Consider the following 23951-nt stretch of genomic DNA (forward strand, 5'->3'; position numbering starts at 1 on the left):
AGGTGGGAGGGGCCTATCCCCAGGTGCATGTCTTTGGAGGTGGGAGGGGCCTATCCCCAGGTGCATGTCTTTGGAGGTGGGAGGGGCCTATCCCCCAGTGCATGTCTTGGGAGGTGGGAGGAGCCTATCCCCAGGTGCATGTCTTTGGAGGTGGGAGGGGCCTATCCCCAGGTGCATGTCTTTGGAGGTGGGAGGGGCCTATCCCCAGGTGCATGTCTTTGGAGGTGGGAGGGGCCTATCCCCAGGTGCATGTTTTTGGAGGTGGGAGGGGCCTATCCCCAGGTGCATGTCTTTGGAGGTGGGAGGAAGCCGGAGTACCCGGAGGGAACCCACGTAGTCACGGGGAGAACATGCAAACTCCACACAGAAAGATCCCGAGCCTGGATTTGAACCCAGGACTGCAGGAACTTCGTATTGTGAGGCAGACACACTAACCCCTCTGCCACCGTGAAGCCCGTATGTGTATATACTGTATACATATATGTATTTGTGTATATATGTGCTGCGATGAGATGGCGACTTGTCAATGGTGATAATCCGCCTTCCGCTTAATTGTATCTGAGATAGGCACCAGCGCCCCCCGCGACCCCAAAGGGAATAAGCGGTATAAAATGGATGGATGGATGTATATAAGTGCATATATGTATATGTATATACTGTATGCGTTTTTATGTATATGTTTATACTATATACATATATGTATGTGTATATATGTATATACTGTATACATACATATGTAAGTGTGTATATATATATATACATGTGTGTATGTATGTACAGTATATGAATATATGTTTATACGTATATGTGTATGTGTGTGTAGGTTTATTTATATGTATATATGTTTGTGTGTATATATGTGCATATATATATGTATAAGTGTGTGTATATTTATGTATGTATGTAAATGTGTGTATGTATATACAGTATATATATATATATATATATATATATATATATATATATATATATATATATATGTATGTATGTATGTATGTATGTATGTGTGTGCATATGTGTGAATATGTATTCATTTCGGTGTGTGTATAAATGAGTGAGTGTATTTGTGTATATACTGTATATGTGTTTGTAAATGTGTATATGTATATATTTATTTATGTATGTATAAATGTGTATATATGTATATATATATATATATTTGTGTATAGTTATAGATGTGTATTTGTATATGTATGTATGTATGTATGTATGTATATTTATATATCTATCAACTTATACGTATAGATACAGTATATGTGTTAATATATATATGTATTTATATATATATATATGTATGTATGTATATATATGTATGTATATATGTATATATATATACAGTATGTATGTCTTAATGTATATATATGTATATTTGTGTCACTTAATAAATGATACCTGTTAGTATGCAAGCTTTTTAAAGCTATATTTGTACACTTAAGTCATATGTTGGTACTTGATGAATGCTAACGGTAGCATGCTAGCATTTAAAAATATTTTTTTCCAGCTACTTATCTCAGAGTAATGTACAGTATTTTGATACTTGACACTTGTTATAGTTGGCATTGTAGCGTGCTAACACGAAAATAAATGTTTTGTGTCCATGAATTGTAAAAAAGGTACATTTGTGACAGTGAGCGTCTACAGCGGCATGTTTTGCACCTTTAAACTTAACTTTAAAGTTAAGTTTAACTTAACTTTAAATTTGTGAATTTGACATTATTTACATATTGTGAATCCGTGTACTTGATTTGAATGTTTGTCTGAATTTGAACATCCACTTGCCTGGGGACTGGAAATGAGCCATTGTCTCACATATTTATAAGTCCAATGTTCATTGATATAATTTGTCACTTAAAAAAACAACAAAAAAACAACTAGGAGTCAAATCTCATGCTATCTTTGTTAACTAATTTTGCAGGAATACTCCTCAGTATCATATATTTTGTTTTTTTCCTTAATGCTAACTGTAAGCATGTTACTGTTAGCATGTTAGCATAGTACTGTTAGCATGCTAGCATCATTTTTTTTTTTAGTTCTTTTGCTCATACGCTATGTTTTTGTTACTTGACGCTAACCGCCGACTGTGCTTTGATTGGTTGATTGAAACTTTTATTAGTAGATTGCACAGTACAGTACATATTCCATACAATTGACCACTAAATGGTAACACCCCAATAAGTTTTTCAACTTGTTTAAGTCGGGGTCCACCTTCATCAATTCATGGTAACTGTTAGCATTTCAGTTTGGCTACAGATCTTCAACATTCATACAAAATTTCTACCTTAATGTTATTTTTTTTCTTGTTCACTGTCCTGCTTTTGAAGGTGAAAAGCACCAAAACCAATCCTTTGATTGGTCATGTCTGTGGCCCTCAGCGGAAGAGGTCCGGGCCCCCCTGCCGTTTATTGCGGTGTGAGGTGGAGTCTGCAACACTTCCATGCAGGCGAGGAAACAATACCTTCTTTATTGAAAGGGAAAGGAAAAAGAAAACATCCCGAGGCTTTAATATGTCTTGGTTATTTGTGGGTCACTTTGTTGGCATTTAGAGCTAAGGCAGGCGGGGGTCCAGCAGATAATCCTCCCCGTCTGAGGGAAGCCTTTTTGGGCTTTATTTTCACTCCCCCTCCCCTTCAGACATGCTTGCACATGTCGCTTCTGCTGCTGCTGAGACAACAACAACAACAAAATCTTTCTGGGCCTCTCGATGGTAGATGGCTGCGTGCAGGTAGACAGAAGATAGAGCGCCGGCACGCACACACCTTGGCGGACGTGCCAATCTGTGCGCCCGCTGATGCTCTTATCTCTTATCTCGTCCACGTTGTGTCACGGCTGCCAGATTTACTGCAGGCCCAGCTCCCTTCTTATTCGCAGTCACACAAAAGGGCTCTTATGCTCCGAGTCAGGGGTCTTCCATGTTGTCCAGGCCAGGGACCCTAAACTGATGGAGGGAATTATGATCGTAGTTATCAACAACACCCAGAAACACCGCCGGCTATAGAGAGGCATCAAGCAACAATAGAGATTATATATATATATATATATATACATATATATATATATATATATATATATAGTGCCTCACCTGCCACCAGGTGGCTTAACCATGAGATGTTCCAAAGCAAAGTAATAAGATAAGATATGTTTTAATATTTCTCTTTAGGTTTATGCTTTCTATGTGATTTTGGTGTGGTTCCTGTATATTTTGATCATTTTCATGGTTAAAATTGCGGAAATTCCATGTATCCTGATCAAAACAATGCAGCAGATGAGAAGTGAGGCAGACACAGGCGGTGCCTCCACGGCTACACATAGTGTGATTTGTGCGTGCGTGCGAGGGGGCGCATGCTTGTTGCCACGTGGAAAAGGCAGGTCTTGAGGCATCAAGTAACTCTGCCTCAAGGTAGGGGGCGATACATTGTCAACTTGCAGTCGAATGTCTCAGCAGTACTCCGACTGGCCACACTGGGAGGAGTGGGGGCGCTCAAGCTAGCAGACACAGGTCTCTCCAGCGGTTAGGGTAGCAGTTTTTTGTTTTCTGTTTTTTTAACTGTATTTATAACAAACATGGCATTTTTATTAGGATAAGCCATCGTTTGTGGGTGTTTTTTGTCAGATGCTAAAATATTGTTTAATTTCTTGCAATGAAGTTCAATGAAATGAATGTTTCTGCCAATATGGAGAATTAAATACTGTATCCAAGATGAAATACTTCTCTAAACTGGACTTGAAGACAAAATGAATGCGATCATACAAAGTATGTTTTCATGGAAGATAGTTATTGCTGCTTCATTCACATACAAACACAGAAAGGTAAAATACACTCAAAATACTTGATTTATTTTGTTAAAAGCTAATGGGACCAAAAAGTATTTAATAACAACTTTATCAAATAGTTTTTGGACCCATTTATCATATCATAACATCATTATGATAACAAATTTATGGAAGCGAATAACTCACTTTTTTCTGGGTGTTGTTGATAAATGGCTTTGGCTTTGCACAGTAGAGTTTTATCTTTCCCTTACAGATGTAGCGACCAACTGTAGTTACTGACAGTGTATAAAGGTTAAAAAAATCGATATATATCGGTTTGGTTTTGAATATGAAACACATATAAATACCCCCTGCATGTTTTCATTTTTCAGCGTGCGGCCCTCAGCCTGAAAAAGTTTGGAAACCCCTGAACACTTTTTATTCATTGACGCAAAAAAAGTGGAAAAGCAGAAACGTGATTAATTTTTGGTCATTCAGAGGCCTGGAAAAACCAAGGACACGTCCCGGAATATAGAAGCACGGCCGCGCTATCCATGCCAATAATCAATAATCAATAATCAATAACCATGACGGCTTCCTCTCGCTGTGAGCGTTTGACTCATCTTTTCTCCCAGCATGATGGCCTTTTCCCCGCAGCTTGTCACATGTCAGGGTTGTCACTGCCTGTCCATCATCTTCATACAAGCAGTATGAAGATGTCTGATGCCAGTCTGAGGTCGCCACTTGTGTCAGAAGTCAATGTGAGCCCTTAATTGAACCCCAATTGATGAAATAGTCACCTTTTGTAACCCAATCATACACTCAATAATATTTTGCATCATCTTTGGTGCTTAATATAAGCCAGGGGTGTCCAAACTTTTTCCACAGAGGGCCGCACACGGAAACATTTAAGCATGCGGGGGCCATTTTGATATTTTGCATTTTCAAAAGATAACAAAATAAATGGAAGGTTTTTTTCAATCCTTAGGGCTCCTGGGGAGCATAGAGGGTCTCAGTCACTAAATGTCAAAAATAAGTCAAATTATTATTACTATTTTTTATTTAATGCTTACAGTAAATCTCTATATCAACTTGAGGTTGATATAAAGTAAAACAAATAAGGTTTTATGCCTTTTCTGTCAAAGACAACTTTGTTTTTTATAGTAAAACTGAAGTATGCAGTATTTAGATAGATAGATAGTACTTTATTGATTCCTTCAGGAGAGTTCCTTTATTTATCAATTAAAGCCCTCAAAGATCAATAATGCAGGACACCATTGATTTTAATTATTTAATATTTTTGAGTAATCACAGTGAAAAGTTAAATAAAATCCCATGAAATATATTTCAGATCCAAAAGGTTCCCCACTCATAAAGTGATGCATTTTTATTAGTTGTTTTTTTAACTTTTAACACTTAAATTTCAAGATCAACTTCCGATATATCTGTCAATTTTAAGTTTGAACTATTATTTTGTTTGTTTTATGCTCTTTTGTCAAAACTTTGATGTTTTTATATGGCAACCACACAACATATGCACTATTTTTTCCACACAAAACATTTTAAAGTAATATTTTTATTAATAATTCATTATAACATAGATTTTTTTTGTCCTTTTTTTTTTGAGCAATGTAAAAAAAAGAAAATGACGACAAAAGGAACAAAAAAACTGCCTGCGTGGCAGCTTTGGGTCAACATTGCCACTTTTTCTCATTAGATTTCACCTCATTCCACTTTTTTTTTAAATGTTTTTATTTTATTTTTGCAATACTATCAATTTTGCAATTTTTGCAGAATGTGTGGCGGGCCAGTAAACGATTAGCTGCGGCCACAAATGTCCCCCGGGTTGCACTTTGGACACCCCTGCTAATTGGGAATACAAACAGTTGATGATTTGCAGAGGGAAGAAAAGGACTAACAATGTCTCCCTCTGGTGGACAAGTCGCACATAGCATTTCATGTAAAAATATGATATTATATGATTGCAATCGGTACAAAAACTGAATAAAATAATACTTTTAACGCCGTCAAAGAGGTATTTGCGTCCAATTATGCTAACATTGTTATTGTTTCAATGCCCAAAAGCCGTATTTGTCTATTCAAGTTGTCACAACATAATGCTAGTTAACATGCTAACATGTAGCTTGACTCATGCTACATGTTAGCACGCTAACTAGCTTGCTAGCTTTTAAAAAATAAAAATAATATTTCTAAAAGGTATTCACCCAAAACTGGTATATTTTGCTACTTGGCGCTATCTTGCTAGTGTGCTAATGCTAGATTTTTAGCAGTTTTTGTTGTTGGTTGAGTCAAATATGTTTAAAGGATTGGGAAACGTGAGATTTTGTTACTTGACACATGTTAGATTTTTTTTTTTTTTAGCAATTCTTTCAGGTATACAATTCGAGTGAAATAATTTGTTACGTCACGCATTCGGACAGTTAGCATGTTAGTATGCTAACATTAGCATGCTAGCTTTTTTAGCAAATTTTTCAAGTCAAATATTTTGTTACCTCACATATTCGGTCAGTTCCCATGTTTGTATGCTAACAAATTAATTATCTATCTATCTGTCTGTCTATCCATCTATCTATCTATCTATCTATCTATCTATCTATCTATCTATCTATCTATCTATCTATCTATCTATCTATCTATCTATCTATCTATCTATCCATCTGTCTATCTGTCTATCTATCTATCTATCCATCTATCCATCTATCCATCTATCCATCTATCCATCTATCCATCTATCCATCTATCCATCTATCCATCTATCCATCTATCCATCTATCCATCTATCCATCTATCCATCTATCCATCTATCTATCTATCTATCTATCCATCCATCTATCTATCTATCTTTTTAAGCAAATTTTTCAGGTATACAACTCAAGTTAAATAATGTGCTACTTCACACATTTGGACAGTTAGCATATTAGTATGCTAACATTAGCATGTTAGATTTTTTAGCAAATTTTTCAGGTATACAACTTGAGTGAAATAATTTGTTACTTCACGCATTCGGGCAGTTAGCAAGTTAGTATGCTAACATTAGCATGCTAGCTTTTTTTAAAACAAATTTTTCAGGTATACAACTAGAGTCAAATAATTAGTTAATTCACGCATTCGGATAGATTTTTTAGCACATTTTTCAGGTATACAACATGAGTGAAATTGTTACGTCACTCATTCGGACAGTTAGCATGTTTGTATGCTAAAATTAGCATGCTAGCTTTTTTAATACATTTTTTAAGTCAAATATTTTGTTACTTCACACATTCGGACAGTTCCCATGTTTGTATGCTAACAAATTAATAATGTACCTGATAACATGCTAACAATAGCAAACATTTTAGCTAATTTTGCAGGTATACATTTTACTCATGCTAATTTTTATTGTGATAACGTTGGCATGCTAACTTTAGTGTGTTAATGTTAGCATATTAGCTCAGTGTTCAGGTATACACCCTAGAGTCGAACAAAAGATATAACAAATATCACTCTGACCTTCCATAGAATCATGTAGACGCAGAAAAGCTAGCCCATGACGCGGGGGAAATACTTGCCAAATGCCAGAAGTCTTGACCTGAGGTGTAGTTGGTCAGCAGATTATCAGGCAGCGTCACAGCTAACTGGATCGTCCTACCCAGCATACATCAGTGCATCTTTTATGGGCGGCGGGGAGAAAAGGGGATGAAAAGTGAAAGCCTTTTAGTCGTGGAGCAAAGGCCGACCCTACATGAATCCAAACGTGTAAAAGTGGATGCGTGACGGCTCCTGATACTGACAAATAGCAGTTGATATGCAGGAGCAGTATCGCACAATATCATTTATTCATATCTTCTCAATTGGGGGTTTACTGTATCTGTCTGCTAGCGAGCAGCATAGCTCAAACAGTTATGGACGGATTTTGATGAAAGTTTCAGGAAAAGTCGGAAACGGGATAAGGAACAAGGGATTCCCTTTTGGAGGCTGATCCGGATCCTTATGGTCCAGATGATACGTATTAAATATGCTTGAAATGTACATTTTGCTCACTTTTCTAATGATTAAAAAAAAATTAAAAAAAATCTGTGTGCAAAATGAAAATTTCAAATGAAACCATGACCCAGCTTCTCTGAGATCAGTGAGCAGCAGAGGTGGTCGCGCCCGGGAATCATTTTTGGTGATTTAACCCCCAATTCCAAGCCTGGATGCTGAGTGCCAAGCAGGGAGGTAATGGCTCCCTTTTTTATAGTCTTTGGTATGACTCGGCCGGGGTTTGAACTCACAACCTATCGATGTCAGGGCGGACACTCTAACCCAGGGGTCACCAACGCGGTGCCTGCGGGCACCAGGTCGCCCGTAAGGACCAGACGAGTCGCCTCCTGGCCTGTTCTAAAAATAGCTCAAATATCAGCACTTACCAGTGAGCCGCATCTATTTTTTAAATGGTATTTATTTACCAGCAAGCTAACACGATTTCCCAAGTCATATTTAAACGGGGTTTGTAAAAATAAATCAGGAATTGACAAGACAACCTGAAAGCAGACAAAACCCAGGCAAGACTCGACCCAGGTGTGACACGACTGTACCGGAATGACTTTCTGTTGTCATTTAGTGTGTGGCGGACATTCACATGATCACGGCGGTGACAACCAGTTGGCTTTTGACGTCCAATGAGCTGTCAGACACAAAGAAGTGGACCCCGGTCCCAGCTGGTCCCAGCTGGATGATCGACTGGACTGATTTGCTATCAGTGCAGCTCTGATGAAAAGATGCCAGCAGGTGCAGCTGAAGTGGAAGATTGACTTCCAACTACTTTTTCAGTTAAAAAGAAAAGAAAAAATGAGGATTAATTTAGTTCTTCTCACAAGTCGCCGCTGAGTCTACCACGGTCCTCAGGCTGGCCCGGAGGCCTCGCTGCCGGCTGGTGGAGCCTCCTGGCCAGACGCCGCCGCAGTCCTCCTTTTGGGGTACACATCTAATTATGAGGACCGCCCGGGCAGATTGTGGGCGCCGTCCCTCTGCGTCTTAACCACGCTGCTCAGAGCCACTGATTGATGAGATTTGGTTCCTAAAAGTCAGAATCGGAGAGAGAAAATCCAGGCAAATTTGTTTGCCTGCGTATTTCCACGGCGTTTGACAGGTGAGATTCATTAGCGCCGAGCCGCTGTGTGTTTAACTCCGGGTGTAATCCTTGTGGGACGCCTTTGCCTCACACCCCCGAGGTGCAGAATCATCTCAACTCGTATTTCATCAGCACTTTTTTCTCTTTCTCAATTACCGACGCACAAACCGTATTTCCTTGAATTGCCGCCAGGTATATAGTACGCGCCTGCCTAGAATTTCCACAGGGTCAAACTCGTCACGTCACGGGTGACACTTCACTTGTCATCATTTTCAAAATGGAGGAGGCTGATTTCAATCATTTGAAATCGCATAAAGGGAAGAAGATTAAGAGCTATTCAGTAGGATTTAAGGTCCAAGCTATTGAATATGCTAAAAGGAACAGTAAGCAGCTATGTTTTATTAATATACCGTAGCTGCGTGTGTCAAATATGAGTCATTAAATGACTCCCGCCTCCTGGTGGTAGAGGGCGCTAGTGATCCTTCTTGCGACTACTCGGCTGCAGAAGAAGTGACAACAAGCAGCCATCCTTTATTTCTTTCCTCTCGCTTGCACTTTTAACATGGAGGATTACATATCTAAAGTAAAACAGTTTTCTAAACTGGACTTTCAATGGAAGCAGGAGGTAATAAAGGAAGATCTCCATCGAGACAGAGAGACTTTTAAAACCGAAGAAAGATGAGGAAGACTTCTATAAACAAGTTATCGATGCTTTTGATCAGAAGGAGCTGCGCATGGACTTCATTTATAAGTAAAGGTAAGACCATAATAATGTTTTTCATGATGGTATCCTTACATCACACTCAAGTTTATAAGACCAGGGCTAAATTTACCGCATGTCTTTGGTAAGTGCCGGAGTGAGAAGAGGTTTTAAAATAATTAGCGCCCCGGCGGCAATTCAAGGAAATACGGTAAACACTTTTGAGTTATGGTTGCTTGGTTATGCCGGAAAAGGCTCCCGTGCCGGTTTGAAATAGTTTCAGACTCTGTGGAGACCTCCTCATCAGCGTCTGAACTCAGCTCCTGGCCCTCACCCTCGGCCACTCCTGATCAGCACATGATGTCAGAGTGGCCGAGGCTTAGTTAGGTATTAGCTGCAAAATACCCCCCCCCCCAAAAAAAAACCCCCAACAATAGCCAGCCAGATAAAGACAAGCTTTGTGTCTCCAAACTCACACACTTTTCAAGCAAATAGTTGAATCAAAGTCATTTCCATCACCTGTAGTGTCCCCACATGTCCAGCAGAGGGGAGTGTTTGCTGCCTGGCTGAACTGGAACTCCCAATGTGTGGAAATCAATCCTTTTCAGTACATTTCAATATATTTTTGTCTTGATTTCATTCATGTCTGTTTTAAATAACTTTTTATTATAAATAACACTTTTTTTTTTGCACACATGCAGATTGAGACGAAATGAAAAATAAATGCACCTTGCAAGAATGATTTAAAAGAGTCACGAACAAATCACAATTTCAATTAAATACATTAAAATGTGCTTTTAATGTGTTATTAATTTGTTTAGTGTAAAAAAAAAATCTGATTAAAATGATCTTATATCATTATTTATTATTCAATTATTTCATGATTTATTTAATGAATGGTTTCAATATGAATATAGGGATTGCATTAATTAACAATGACAAATTATTCAAACATGTTTATTTAATGTGACAAAATCAAATAAATACATATTTAAATACTCACTTAAATAAGCTATTTATTTATTAAATTATTATATAGATTAATAAATCAAGAAATCTATACATATTAATGAAATTATGAAATAATGAAGTTAATTATTTAATGGATTTAAATACATTTAGTCAACTAGTTCATGATTGTTCATTATTTGATTTGATTATTGACAGGTTTATACAATGTTTAAATTAATTAAATACATATTTTGAATATTTAAACGTGATTGTTTATTTATTTAATGGGACAAAATTGAATAAGTTGTAATGATTTATTATTGGATTTAATTAATTAGTGACCCATTTAAGTAGTTATTTAAAGATTTTGTTTTGTTTAATTATTTGATTTAAATACATCTTTAAAAAATTACTAAAACATTTTAAGTGATTAATATTGAATGAGTAATTATTAATTTAATGGGAAGAATTTAAATAGATAAATACATCTCTAAATAAGGACTTGAAGTGTCATTAATTATAATGATATATGTGAATAAATAAAGACATAAATACATATCAATGAAATAATTAAGTTCATTATTTAATGAATTGAAATACATTTAGTTAACTATTTCACGATTGATCATCATTTGATTATATTTGATTTGATTATTGACTGGTTTATATAATGTTTAAACTAATTTAAGACATATTTTGAGTATTTAAACATTTGATTGTTTATTTATTGAATGGGACAAAATTGAATAAGTTGTAATAATTTATTATTTGATTTAATTAATTAGTGACCCTTTCAAATACTTATTTAAAAATTATTTTTTATTTATTTATTTGATTTAAATACATCTTTAAATAATTACTAATACATTTTAAGTGATTAATAGTGAATGAGTAATTATTCATTTAATGGGAGGAATTTAAATAGATAAATACATCTCTAAATAAGGACTTAAACGTGTCATTAATTATTAATAATATCAATATCATTAATATCATTAATTATAATTATATACATCAATAAATAAATACATCAATACATTTAAATAATTATTTAAAAATGTTGTCTTATTCAATTATTTGATTTAAATACACATTTAAGTAATTACTCATTACTAATACGTTTTAAGTGATTAATACTAAATAAGTAATTATTCAAACGTGTGTGGGTTAGGGTTAGTTAATCTCTGTTGTTATTCTTTGTTTATTTCAACACTTGAACTAGTCTTTCAGCGAGATTCATTTATTCATTTGAGAAATGTACATAAATAAATACATTTCTAAATAATGACTTAAAAGTGTCATCAATTGATTAAATTGTTAAATAAATAATGACATCAATAACCAATGAACGAAATCGTGAAATTAAATATTTCAATAAATCCGTGTAATAATGAAATCAATAATTAATTAAATCGTGAAATATTCACTTTCAATTTAAAAATACAATAAAGACTTATTAAATAACACAATTACATGTTTGACTCCAATTATAATTAGTGACTCACTTAAGTATTGAAATACGATTTATTTATTTATTTTCATCCCATTTTTCCCTAAATGTTCCTTGTTTAGTTCAACTTTAAAGACACTTCCAGGGGTCTTTCAGGCCGACTTTATTGGACGGTTTTTGTGGGCCTTTTTGTGTGCTTGGTTGCCCGGCAACCACTGAAGACTGCGGGAATGTCAATGGAAGTAAAAGACATAAAACATATTTTACGCACGTCCGTCCTTTCTTTTCTTTGCCCTCATGGCACATTTTTTGTACCGTGGAAAGTAGTCCTCCACACCTCTTTTTTGGGGAAGTTACTTTTGCTTTATTATGTTCTAAACTGTTGAGCAAAATAGTCTTCAAAGTTGATGAAACATGTGCAGAGGATTTAAAATGCATATTTAATGTGTCTCGTTACAGCTTTTTTGTTACTTCCGATGCGATACCGAAATCGGAGCCTTGAGTAATGTATGATATTGATACGATATCAGCAGAAAACATACATGCCTTTATTGTTTTGTCGAGTAGAATGTTAGAAAAAGGTTTGATCAAGTCAAATGACACAAAAATAGCCAAAATGTAAATATGGAAAATGCTAACCTATTTATTATTAACCTTCTGGAATGGACTTATGCTGTCTTTAGGCTGAAGCACAGTGGATATTTTTGTGTGTGTGTGTGGTAATTATGACTTATGATGTGTGTGTTTTGTTGTTGTGTGTGTTGCAATTATGACTTATGATGTGTGTGTGTTGTTGTTGTGTGTGTGTGGCAATTATGACTTATGATGTGTGTGTGTTGTTGTGTGTGTTGCAATTATGACTTATGATGTGTGTGTGTTGTGTGTGTGGCAATTATGACTTATGATGTGTGTGTTGCAATTATGACTTATGATGTGTGTGTGTTGTGTGTGTGGCAATTATGACTTATGATGTGTGTGTTGCAGTTATGACTTATGATGCAGACACGTTTGTTACTGGATACGCTGTAGCAGGCGTCGTTATGTGTAAGTAGAATGCAACTCTAATTATGTGGGACTCTGGTTCATGTTGACAAATGTGTAATATTGTTGAGTTATTATCACGTGTGTTTAGCTTGTATGCTATTCTGTGCTAAGCTGTTGTGTAGCTGCTTGCTAGCTTTTTGTAAATGACTTGGCTAAAATGTAATAAATAGTGTGCTTTTTGAAGGATATTTCTCTGTTTACTGGCTGGCCAGCTTTGCAAAAGTCGACTGCTTGTATCGGATATTTACATGCAAGCTGATATCATCCAATACTTATGTTTTGGTTGATATCACATTCATGTCCAAAACCTACTCTCTATTGTCTTTTCTTATTTATTTGAACACTTAAACTAGTCTTCCAGCAAGATAAAAAAATTGGTATGTCTACCTTGTGCTATTGTGTGCTCAGCTGTTGTGTAGCTGCTCGCTCTGAGTAGGCTATAACCCACATGTTTACCTTTGGGAAATGACTCCACTAAAATTGAAGAAATGGTGTGTTTATCGGAGGACATTTCCATCTTAACAAGCTTTTGCGCAAGTAAACACGCCGCTGGTCTGCTTGTATCGGACATTTCCAATCCAAGCCGATATCATCCGATACCTGTTCTTTTTGTTGTCGGATTAATATCTTGTATAAGAATTGGACCGAGACGCCCCAAATCCCTGTTGTCTTCTTTGTTTATTCAAACACTTGAACTGGTCTTTTAGCAAGATTTCAAAGAATAAATGTCTAGCTTGTGCTATTGTTTGCTTAGCTGTTGTGTAGCTGCGAGCACATAATGGCCTATAAACCTCCCATGTTTACATTTTGTAAACAACTTGACTAGAATACAAGAAAATACCAACCTGTGCAGTTTTGCACGATCAAACAAGCTGCTCGTATCACAGATTTTAAACGCAAGGTGATATCATTCAATGATTTTTGTTAATACGGGACCGATGTCTGATATCAATGTCAGATCAGGACGCTTCTACTCTCTATTGTCTTCTTGGTTTATTTAAACAGAAGAACTGGACTTTCAGCAAGATTTAAAACAATGTATGACTAGCTTGTTTGCTACTGTGCGCTGAGCTGTTGTGTAGCTGCGAGCACGTTCTAGTCTCCCTTGTTTACTTTTTTTGTAAATGACTTGACTAAAATACAAGTTCAGCTTTGGACAATCAAACAAGCTGTGGGACTGCTTGTACCGCAGATTTTAAACGCAAGCTGATATCATTCAGTGATTTTTGTTGATACGGGACCGATGTGCGATATTAACATCAGATCGTCACGCCCATAATCTCTATCGTCTCTCTATAAAATACAAGGAGAGACTGACCTGTCCAGCTTTGCACAATCAAACAAGCTGCTGTACTGCTTGCAGATTTGAAACGTTAGTTGATATCATCCAATCATTGTTTATTGTTGGTATCGGAGCATCAAAGTCGAACTGTGACGCCTCAACCCTCTTTTGTCTTCTTAATTGAAACACTTGAACTGCTCTTTCAGCAAGATCAAATAAAATGTATATTATATTGAATGCTATTGTGTGCTTAGCTGTTGCGTAGCTGCTTGTAGCCTTGCATGTTCACCATTTGACTGAAACACAAGAAAAGTGCAACCTCGTGTGTTTACGGGAGGACATTTGCATGTTCGCTGGCTTGTAGATGCAAGCTAATATCATCTGATACTTGTTTTTGTTTGCTGATATCACACCGATATCTGATATCAATAGCGATATTTGGCGTGGCTCGGGGAAGTTGCTGAAGAGAAGGTAGTTTGAAAGTGACCTAAAGTCTTCCTCTCCTCCCCACAGACACATTTGAGGTCCTGCTGAGGCAGGCTGAGAACCGCACCATGGCCTCGCTCCAGGAGTCGTACGGCGACATGGCCGTTCAAGTCCAGGATCCCGTGCAGGAGCTCTTCACCGATATCGGCCTCTTCCTGCTGGGCTCCGAGCTCAAGGTGGAGGACGCGGTTCAAAGATTTTTCGAGGCTCTCTTCCCGCCGGTTTACAGTCGCCTGGTCAGCCCTGCCCCGGGTCTCCTGGCAGAGGGCTACGCCGAGTGCGTGAGTGCCTCGGCCCGCGAGGTGAGGCCGTTCGGCGCGGCGCCCGGCTTGCTGGCGGATCAGATCGCTCGCTCCGGGGTCTCTGTCAAGGTGCTCCTTCAAGCTGTGCACCTGGGCATGGAGGTGATAAACACCACGGACCACTTGATGCTGAGCCGCGAGTGCAGGAGGGTCTTGTTGAAGATGTTGTACTGCCCACACTGCCAGGTAACTTGTTGAAGATGTTGTACTGCCCACACTGCCAGGTAACTTGTTGTAGATGTTGTACTGCCCACACTGCCAGGTAACTTGTTGTAGATGTTGTACTGCCCACACTGCCAGGTAACTTGTTGTAGATGTTGTACTGCCCACACTGCCAGGTAACTTGTTGTAGATGTTGTACTGCCCACACTGCCAGGTAACTTGTTGTAGATGCTGTACTGCCCACACTGCCAGGTAACTTGTTGTAGATGTTGTACTGCCCACACTGCCAGGTAACTTGTTGTAGATGTTGTACTGCCCACACTGCCAGGTAACTTGTTGTAGATGTTGTACTGCCCACACTGCCAGGTAACTTGTTGTAGATGTTGTACTGCCCACACTGCCAGGTAACTTGTTGTAGATGTTGTACTGCCCACACTGCCAGGTAACTTGTTGTAGATGTTGTACTGCCCACACTGCCAGGTAACTTGTTGTAGATGTTGTACTGCCCACACTGCCAGGTAACTTGTTGTAGATGTTGTACTGCCCACACTGCCAGGTAACTTGTTGTAGATGTTGTACTGCCCACACTGCCAGGTAACTTGTTGTAGATGTTGTACTGCCCACACTGCCAGGTAACTTGTTGTAGATGTTGTACTGCCCACACTGCCAGGTAACTTGTTGTAGATGTTGTACTGCCCACACTGCCAGGTAACTTGTTGTAGATGTTGTACTGCCCACACTGCCAGGTAACTTGTTGTAGATGTTGTACTGCCCACACTGCCAGGTAACTTGTTGTAGATGTTGTACTGCCCACACTGCCAGGTAACTTGTTGTAGATGTTGTACTGCCCACACTGCCAGGTAACTTGTTGTAGATGTTGTACTGCCCACACTGCCAGGTAACTTGTTGTAGATGTTGTACTGCCCACACTGCCAGGTAACTTGTTGTAGATGTTGTACTGCCCACACTGCCAGGTAACTTGTTGTAGATGCTGTACTGCCCACACTGCCAGGTAACTTGTTGTAGATGTTGTACTGCCCACACTGCCAGGTAACTTGTTGTAGATGTTGTACTGCCCACACTGCCAGGTAACTTGTTGTAGATGTTGTACTGCCCACACTGCCAGGTAACTTGTTGTAGATGTTGTACTGCCCACACTGCCAGGTAACTTGTTGTAGATGTTGTACTGCCCACACTGCCAGGTAACTTGTTGTAGATGTTGTACTGCCCACACTGCCAGGTAACTTGTTGTAGATGTTGTACTGCCCACACTGCCAGGTAACTTGTTGTAGATGCTGTACTGCCCACACTGCCAGGTAACTTGTTGTAGATGTTGTACTGCCCACACTGCCAGGTAACTTGTTGTAGATGTTGTACTGCCCACACTGCCAGGTAACTTGTTGTAGATGCTGTACTGCCCACACTGCCAGGTAACTTGTTGTAGATGTTGTACTGCCCACACTGCCAGGTAACTTGTTGTAGATGCTGTACTGCCCACACTGCCAGGTAACTTGTTGTAGATGTTGTACTGCCCACACTGCCAGGTAACTTGTTGTAGATGTTGTACTGCCCACACTGCCAGGTAACTTGTTGTAGATGTTGTACTGCCCACACTGCCAGGTAACTTGTTGTAGATGTTGTACTGCCCACACTGCCAGGTAACTTGTTGTAGATGTTGTACTGCCCACACTGCCAGGTAACTTGTTGTAGATGTTGTACTGCCCACACTGCCAGGTAACTTGTTGTAGATGTTGTACTGCCCACACTGCCAGGTAACTTGTTGTAGATGTTGTACTGCCCACACTGCCAGGTAACTTGTTGTAGATGTTGTACTGCCCACACTGCCAGGTAACTTGTTGTAGATGTTGTACTGCCCACACTGCCAGGTAACTTGTTGTAGATGTTGTACTGCCCACACTGCCAGGTAACTTGTTGTAGATGTTGTACTGCCCACACTGCCAGGTAACTTGTTGTAGATGTTGTACTGCCCACACTGCCAGGTAACTTGTTGTAGATGCTGTACTGCCCACACTGCCAGGTAACTTGTTGTAGATGTTGTACTGCCCACACTGCCAGGTAACTTGTTGTAGATGTTGTACTGCCCACACTGCCAGGTAACTTGTTGTAGATGTTGTACTGCCCACACTGCCAGGTAACTTGTTGTAGATGTTGTACTGCCCACACTGCCAGGTAACTTGTTGTAGATGTTGTACTGCCCACACTGCCAGGTAACTTGTTGTAGATGTTGTACTGCCCACACTGCCAGGTAACTTGTTGTAGATGTTGTACTGCCCACACTGCCAGGTAACTTGTTGTAGATGCTTGTACTGCCCACACTGCCAGGTAACTTGTTGTAGATGTTGTACTGCCCACACTGCCAGGTAACTTGTTGTAGATGTTGTACTGCCCACACTGCCAGGTAACTTGTTGTAGATGCTGTACTGCCCACACTGCCAGGTAACTTGTTGTAGATGTTGTACTGCCCACACTGCCAGGTAACTTGTTGTAGATGCTGTACTGCCCACACTGCCAGGTAACTTGTTGTAGATGTTGTACTGCCCACACTGCCAGGTAACTTGTTGTAGATGTTGTACTGCCCACACTGCCAGGTAACTTGTTGTAGATGTTGTACTGCCCACACTGCCAGGTAACTTGTTGTAGATGTTGTACTGCCCACACTGCCAGGTAACTTGTTGTAGATGTTGTACTGCCCACACTGCCAGGTAACTTGTTGTAGATGTTGTACTGCCCACACTGCCAGGTAACTTGTTGTAGATGTTGTACTGCCCACACTGCCAGGTAACTTGTTGTAGATGTTGTACTGCCCACACTGCCAGGTAACTTGTTGTAGATGTTGTACTGCCCACACTGCCAGGTAACTTGTTGTAGATGTTGTACTGCCCACACTGCCAGGTAACTTGTTGTAGATGTTGTACTGCCCACACTGCCAGGTAACTTGTTGTAGATGTTGTACTGCCCACACTGCCAGGTAACTTGTTGTAGATGTTGTACTGCCCACACTGCCAGGTAACTTGTTGTAGATGTTGTACTGCCCACACTGCCAGGTAACTTGTTGTAGATGTTGTACTGCCCACACTGCCAGGTAACTTGTTGTAGATGTTGTACTGCCCACACTGCCAGGTAACTTGTTGTAGATGTTGTACTGCCCACACTGCCAGGTAACTTGTTGTAGATGTTGTACTGCCCACACTGCCAGGTAACTTGTTGTAGATGTTGTACTGCCCACACTGCCAGGTAACTTGTTGTAGATGTTGTACTGCCCACACTGCCAGGTAACTTGTTGTAGATGTTGTACTGCCCACACTGCCAGGTAACTTGTTGTAGATGTTGTACTGCCCACACTGCCAGGTAACTTGTTGTAGATGTTGTACTGCCCACACTGCCAGGTAACTTGTTGTAGATGTTGTACTGCCCACACTGCCAGGTAACTTGTTGTAGATGTTGTACTGCCCACACTGCCAGGTAACTTGTTGTAGATGTTGTACTGCCCACACTGCCAGGTAACTTGTTGTAGATGTTGTACTGCCCACACTGCCAGGTAACTTGTTGTAGATGTTGTACTGCCCACACTGCCAGGTAACTTGTTGTAGATGTTGTACTGCCCACACTGCCAGGTAACTTGTTGTAGATGCTGTACTGCCCACACTGCCAGGTAACTTGTTGTAGATGTTGTACTGCCCACACTGCCAGGTAACTTGTTGTAGATGTTGTACTGCCCACACTGCCAGGTAACTTGTTGTAGATGTTGTACTGCCCACACTGCCAGGTAACTTGTTGTAGATGTTGTACTGCCCACACTGCCAGGTAACTTGTTGTAGATGTTGTACTGCCCACACTGCCAGGTAACTTGTTGTAGATGTTGTACTGCCCACACTGCCAGGTAACTTGTTGTAGATGTTGTACTGCCCACACTGCCAGGTAACTTGTTGTAGATGTTGTACTGCCCACACTGCCAGGTAACTTGTTGTAGATGTTGTACTGCCCACACTGCCAGGTAACTTGTTGTAGATGTTGTACTGCCCACACTGCCAGGTAACTTGTTGTAGATGTTGTACTGCCCACACTGCCAGGTAACTTGTTGTAGATGTTGTACTGCCCACACTGCCAGGTAACTTGTTGTAGATGTTGTACTGCCCACACTGCCAGGTAACTTGTTGTAGATGTTGTACTGCCCACACTGCCAGGTAACTTGTTGTAGATGTTGTACTGCCCACACTGCCAGGTAACTTGTTGTAGATGTTGTACTGCCCACACTGCCAGGTAACTTGTTGTAGATGTTGTACTGCCCACACTGCCAGGTAACTTGTTGTAGATGTTGTACTGCCCACACTGCCAGGTAACTTGTTGTAGATGTTGTACTGCCCACACTGCCAGGTAACTTGTTGTAGATGTTGTACTGCCCACACTGCCAGGTAACTTGTTGTAGATGTTGTACTGCCCACACTGCCAGGTAACTTGTTGTAGATGTTGTACTGCCCACACTTGCCCAGGTAACTTGTTGTAGATGTTGTACTGCCCACACTGCCAGGTAACTTGTTGTAGATGTTGTACTGCCCACACTGCCAGGTAACTTGTTGTAGATGTTGTACTGCCCACACTGCCAGGTAACTTGTTGTAGATGTTGTACTGCCCACACTGCCAGGTAACTTGTTGTAGATGTTGTACTGCCCACACTGCCAGGTAACTTGTTGTAGATGTTGTACTGCCCACACTGCCAGGTAACTTGTTGTAGATGTTGTACTGCCCACACTGCCAGGTAACTTGTTGTAGATGTTGTACTGCCCACACTGCCAGGTAACTTGTTGTAGATGTTGTACTGCCCACACTGCCAGGTAACTTGTTGTAGATGTTGTACTGCCCACACTGCCAGGTAACTTGTTGTAGATGTTGTACTGCCCACACTGCCAGGTAACTTGTTGTAGATGTTGTACTGCCCACACTGCCAGGTAACTTGTTGTAGATGTTGTACTGCCCACACTGCCAGGTAACTTGTTGTAGATGTTGTACTGCCCACACTGCCAGGTAACTTGTTGTAGATGTTGTACTGCCCACACTGCCAGGTAACTTGTTGTAGATGTTGTACTGCCCACACTGCCAGGTAACTTGTTGTAGATGTTGTACTGCCCACACTGCCAGGTAACTTGTTGTAGATGTTGTACTGCCCACACTGCCAGGTAACTTGTTGTAGATGTTGTACTGCCCACACTGCCAGGTAACTTGTTGTAGATGTTGTACTGCCCACACTGCCAGGTAACTTGTTGTAGATGTTGTACTGCCCACACTGCCAGGTAACTTGTTGTAGATGTTGTACTGCCCACACTGCCAGGTAACTTGTTGTAGATGTTGTACTGCCCACACTGCCAGGTAACTTGTTGTAGATGTTGTACTGCCCACACTGCCAGGTAACTTGTTGTAGATGTTGTACTGCCCACACTGCCAGGTAACTTGTTGTAGATGTTGTACTGCCCACACTGCCAGGTAACTTGTTGTAGATGTTGTACTGCCCACACTGCCAGGTAACTTGTTGTAGATGTTGTACTGCCCACACTGCCAGGTAACTTGTTGTAGATGTTGTACTGCCCACACTGCCAGGTAACTTGTTGTAGATGTTGTACTGCCCACACTGCCAGGTAACTTGTTGTAGATGTTGTACTGCCCACACTGCCAGGTAACTTGTTGTAGATGTTGTACTGCCCACACTGCCAGGTAACTTGTTGTAGATGTTGTACTGCCCACACTGCCAGGTAACTTGTTGTAGATGTTGTACTGCCCACACTGCCAGGTAACTTGTTGTAGATGTTGTACTGCCCACACTGCCAGGTAACTTGTTGTAGATGTTGTACTGCCCACACTGCCAGGTAACTTGTTGTAGATGTTGTACTGCCCACACTGCCAGGTAACTTGTTGTAGATGTTGTACTGCCCACACTGCCAGGTAACTTGTTGTAGATGTTGTACTGCCCACACTGCCAGGTAACTTGTTGTAGATGTTGTACTGCCCACACTGCCAGGTAACTTGTTGTAGATGTTGTACTGCCCACACTGCCAGGTAACTTGTTGTAGATGTTGTACTGCCCACACTGCCAGGTAACTTGTTGTAGATGTTGTACTGCCCACACTGCCAGGTAACTTGTTGTAGATGTTGTACTGCCCACACTGCCAGGTAACTTGTTGTAGATGTTGTACTGCCCACACTGCCAGGTAACTTGTTGTAGATGTTGTACTGCCCACACTGCCAGGTAACTTGTTGTAGATGTTGTACTGCCCACACTGCCAGGTAACTTGTTGTAGATGTTGTACTGCCCACACTGCCAGGTAACTTGTTGTAGATGTTGTACTGCCCACACTGCCAGGTAACTTGTTGTAGATGTTGTACTGCCCACACTGCCAGGTAACTTGTTGTAGATGTTGTACTGCCCACACTGCCAGGTAACTTGTTGTAGATGTTGTACTGCCCACACTGCCAGGTAACTTGTTGTAGATGTTGTACTGCCCACACTGCCAGGTAACTTGTTGTAGATGTTGTACTGCCCACACTGCCAGGTAACTTGTTGTAGATGTTGTACTGCCCACACTGCCAGGTAACTTGTTGTAGATGTTGTACTGCCCACACTGCCAGGTAACTTGTTGTAGATGTTGTACTGCCCACACTGCCAGGTAACTTGTTGTAGATGTTGTACTGCCCACACTGCCAGGTAACTTGTTGTAGATGTTGTACTGCCCACACTGCCAGGTAACTTGTTGTAGATGTTGTACTGCCCACACTGCCAGGTAACTTGTTGTAGATGTTGTACTGCCCACACTGCCAGGTAACTTGTTGTAGATGTTGTACTGCCCACACTGCCAGGTAACTTGTTGTAGATGTTGTACTGCCCACACTGCCAGGTACTTGTTGTAGATGTTGTACTGCCCACACTGCCAGGTAACTTGTTGTAGATGTTGTACTGCCCACACTGCCAGGTAACTTGTTGTAGATGTTGTACTGCCCACACTGCCAGGTAACTTGTTGTAGATGTTGTACTGCCCACACTGCCAGGTAACTTGTTGTAGATGTTGTACTGCCCACACTGCCAGGTAACTTGTTGTAGATGTTGTACTGCCCACACTGCCAGGTAACTTGTTGTAGATGTTGTACTGCCCACACTGCCAGGTAACTTGTTGTAGATGTTGTACTGCCCACACTGCCAGGTAACTTGTTGTAGATGTTGTACTGCCCACACTGCCAGGTAACTTGTTGTAGATGTTGTACTGCCCACACTGCCAGGTAACTTGTTGTAGATGTTGTACTGCCCACACTGCCAGGGTAACTTGTTGTAGATGTTGTACTGCCCACACTGCCAGGTAACTTGTTGTAGATGTTGTACTGCCCACACTGCCAGGTAACTTGTTGTAGATGTTGTACTGCCCACACTGCCAGGTAACTTGTTGTAGATGTTGTACTGCCCACACTGCCAGGTAACTTGTTGTAGATGTTGTACTGCCCACACTGCCAGGTAACTTGTTGTAGATGTTGTACTGCCCACACTGCCAGGTAACTTGTTGTAGATGTTGTACTGCCCACACTGCCAGGTAACTTGTTGTAGATGTTGTACTGCCCACACTGCCAGGTAACTTGTTGTAGATGTTGTACTGCCCACACTGCCAGGTAACTTGTTGTAGATGTTGTACTGCCCACACTGCCAGGTAACTTGTTGTAGATGTTGTACTGCCCACACTGCCAGGTAACTTGTTGTAGATGTTGTACTGCCCACACTGCCAGGTAACTTGTTGTAGATGTTGTACTGCCCACACTGCCAGGTAACTTGTTGTAGATGTTGTACTGCCCACACTGCCAGGTAACTTGTTGTAGATGTTGTACTGCCCACACTGCCAGGTAACTTGTTGTAGATGTTGTACTGCCCACACTGCCAGGTAACTTGTTGTAGATGCTGTACTGCCCACACTGCCAGGTAACTTGTTGTAGATGTTGTACTGCCCACACTGCCAGGTAACTTGTTGTAGATGTTGTACTGCCCACACTGCCAGGTAACTTGTTGTAGATGTTGTACTGCCCACACTGCCTCAGGTAACTTGTTGTAGATGTTGTACTGCCCACACTGCCAGGTAGACTTGTTGTAGATGTTGTACTGCCCACACTGCCAGGTAACTTGTTGTAGATGTTGTACTGCCCACACTGCCAGGTAACTTGTTGTAGATGTTGTACTGCCCACACTGCCAGGTAACTTGTTGTAGAGTTGTACTGCCCACACTGCCAGGTAACTTGTTGTAGATGTTGTACTGCCCACACTGCCAGGTAACTTGTTGTAGATGTTGTACTGCCCACACTGCCAGGTAACTTGTTGTAGATGTTGTACTGCCCACACTGCCAGGTAACTTGTTGTAGATGTTGTACTGCCCACACTGCCAGGTAACTTGTTGTAGATGTTGTACTGCCCACACTGCCAGGTAACTTGTTGTAGATGTTGTACTGCCCACACTGCCAGGTAACTTGTTGTAGGATGTTGTACTGCCACACACTTGCCAGGTAACTTGTTGTAGATGTTGTACTGCCCCCACACTGCCAGGTAACTTGTTGTAGATGTTGTACTGCCCACACTGCAGGTAACTTGTTGTAGATGTTGTACTGCCCACACTGCCAGGTAACTTGTTGTAGATGTTGTACTGCCCACACTGCCAGGTAACTTGTTGTAG

At 40.9% G+C, this 23951-nt stretch overlaps 1 protein-coding gene across 1 annotated transcript in view; it reads left to right on the forward strand.

The window, feature by feature from the left end:
- gpc5a (glypican 5a) overlaps window positions 1–23951 on the forward strand; it is a 316105-nt gene that overhangs the window by 75993 nt on the left and 216161 nt on the right. Inside the window, 1 exon segment of the mRNA XM_061887058.1 lies at window positions 14804–15264. Within this exon segment, the coding sequence (XP_061743042.1) occupies window positions 14804–15264 (461 nt within the window).

The sequence above is a fragment of the Nerophis ophidion genome, linkage group LG25, assembly GCF_033978795.1.
Source record: "Nerophis ophidion isolate RoL-2023_Sa linkage group LG25, RoL_Noph_v1.0, whole genome shotgun sequence".
NCBI classification, from domain to species: domain Eukaryota; kingdom Metazoa; phylum Chordata; class Actinopteri; order Syngnathiformes; family Syngnathidae; genus Nerophis; species Nerophis ophidion.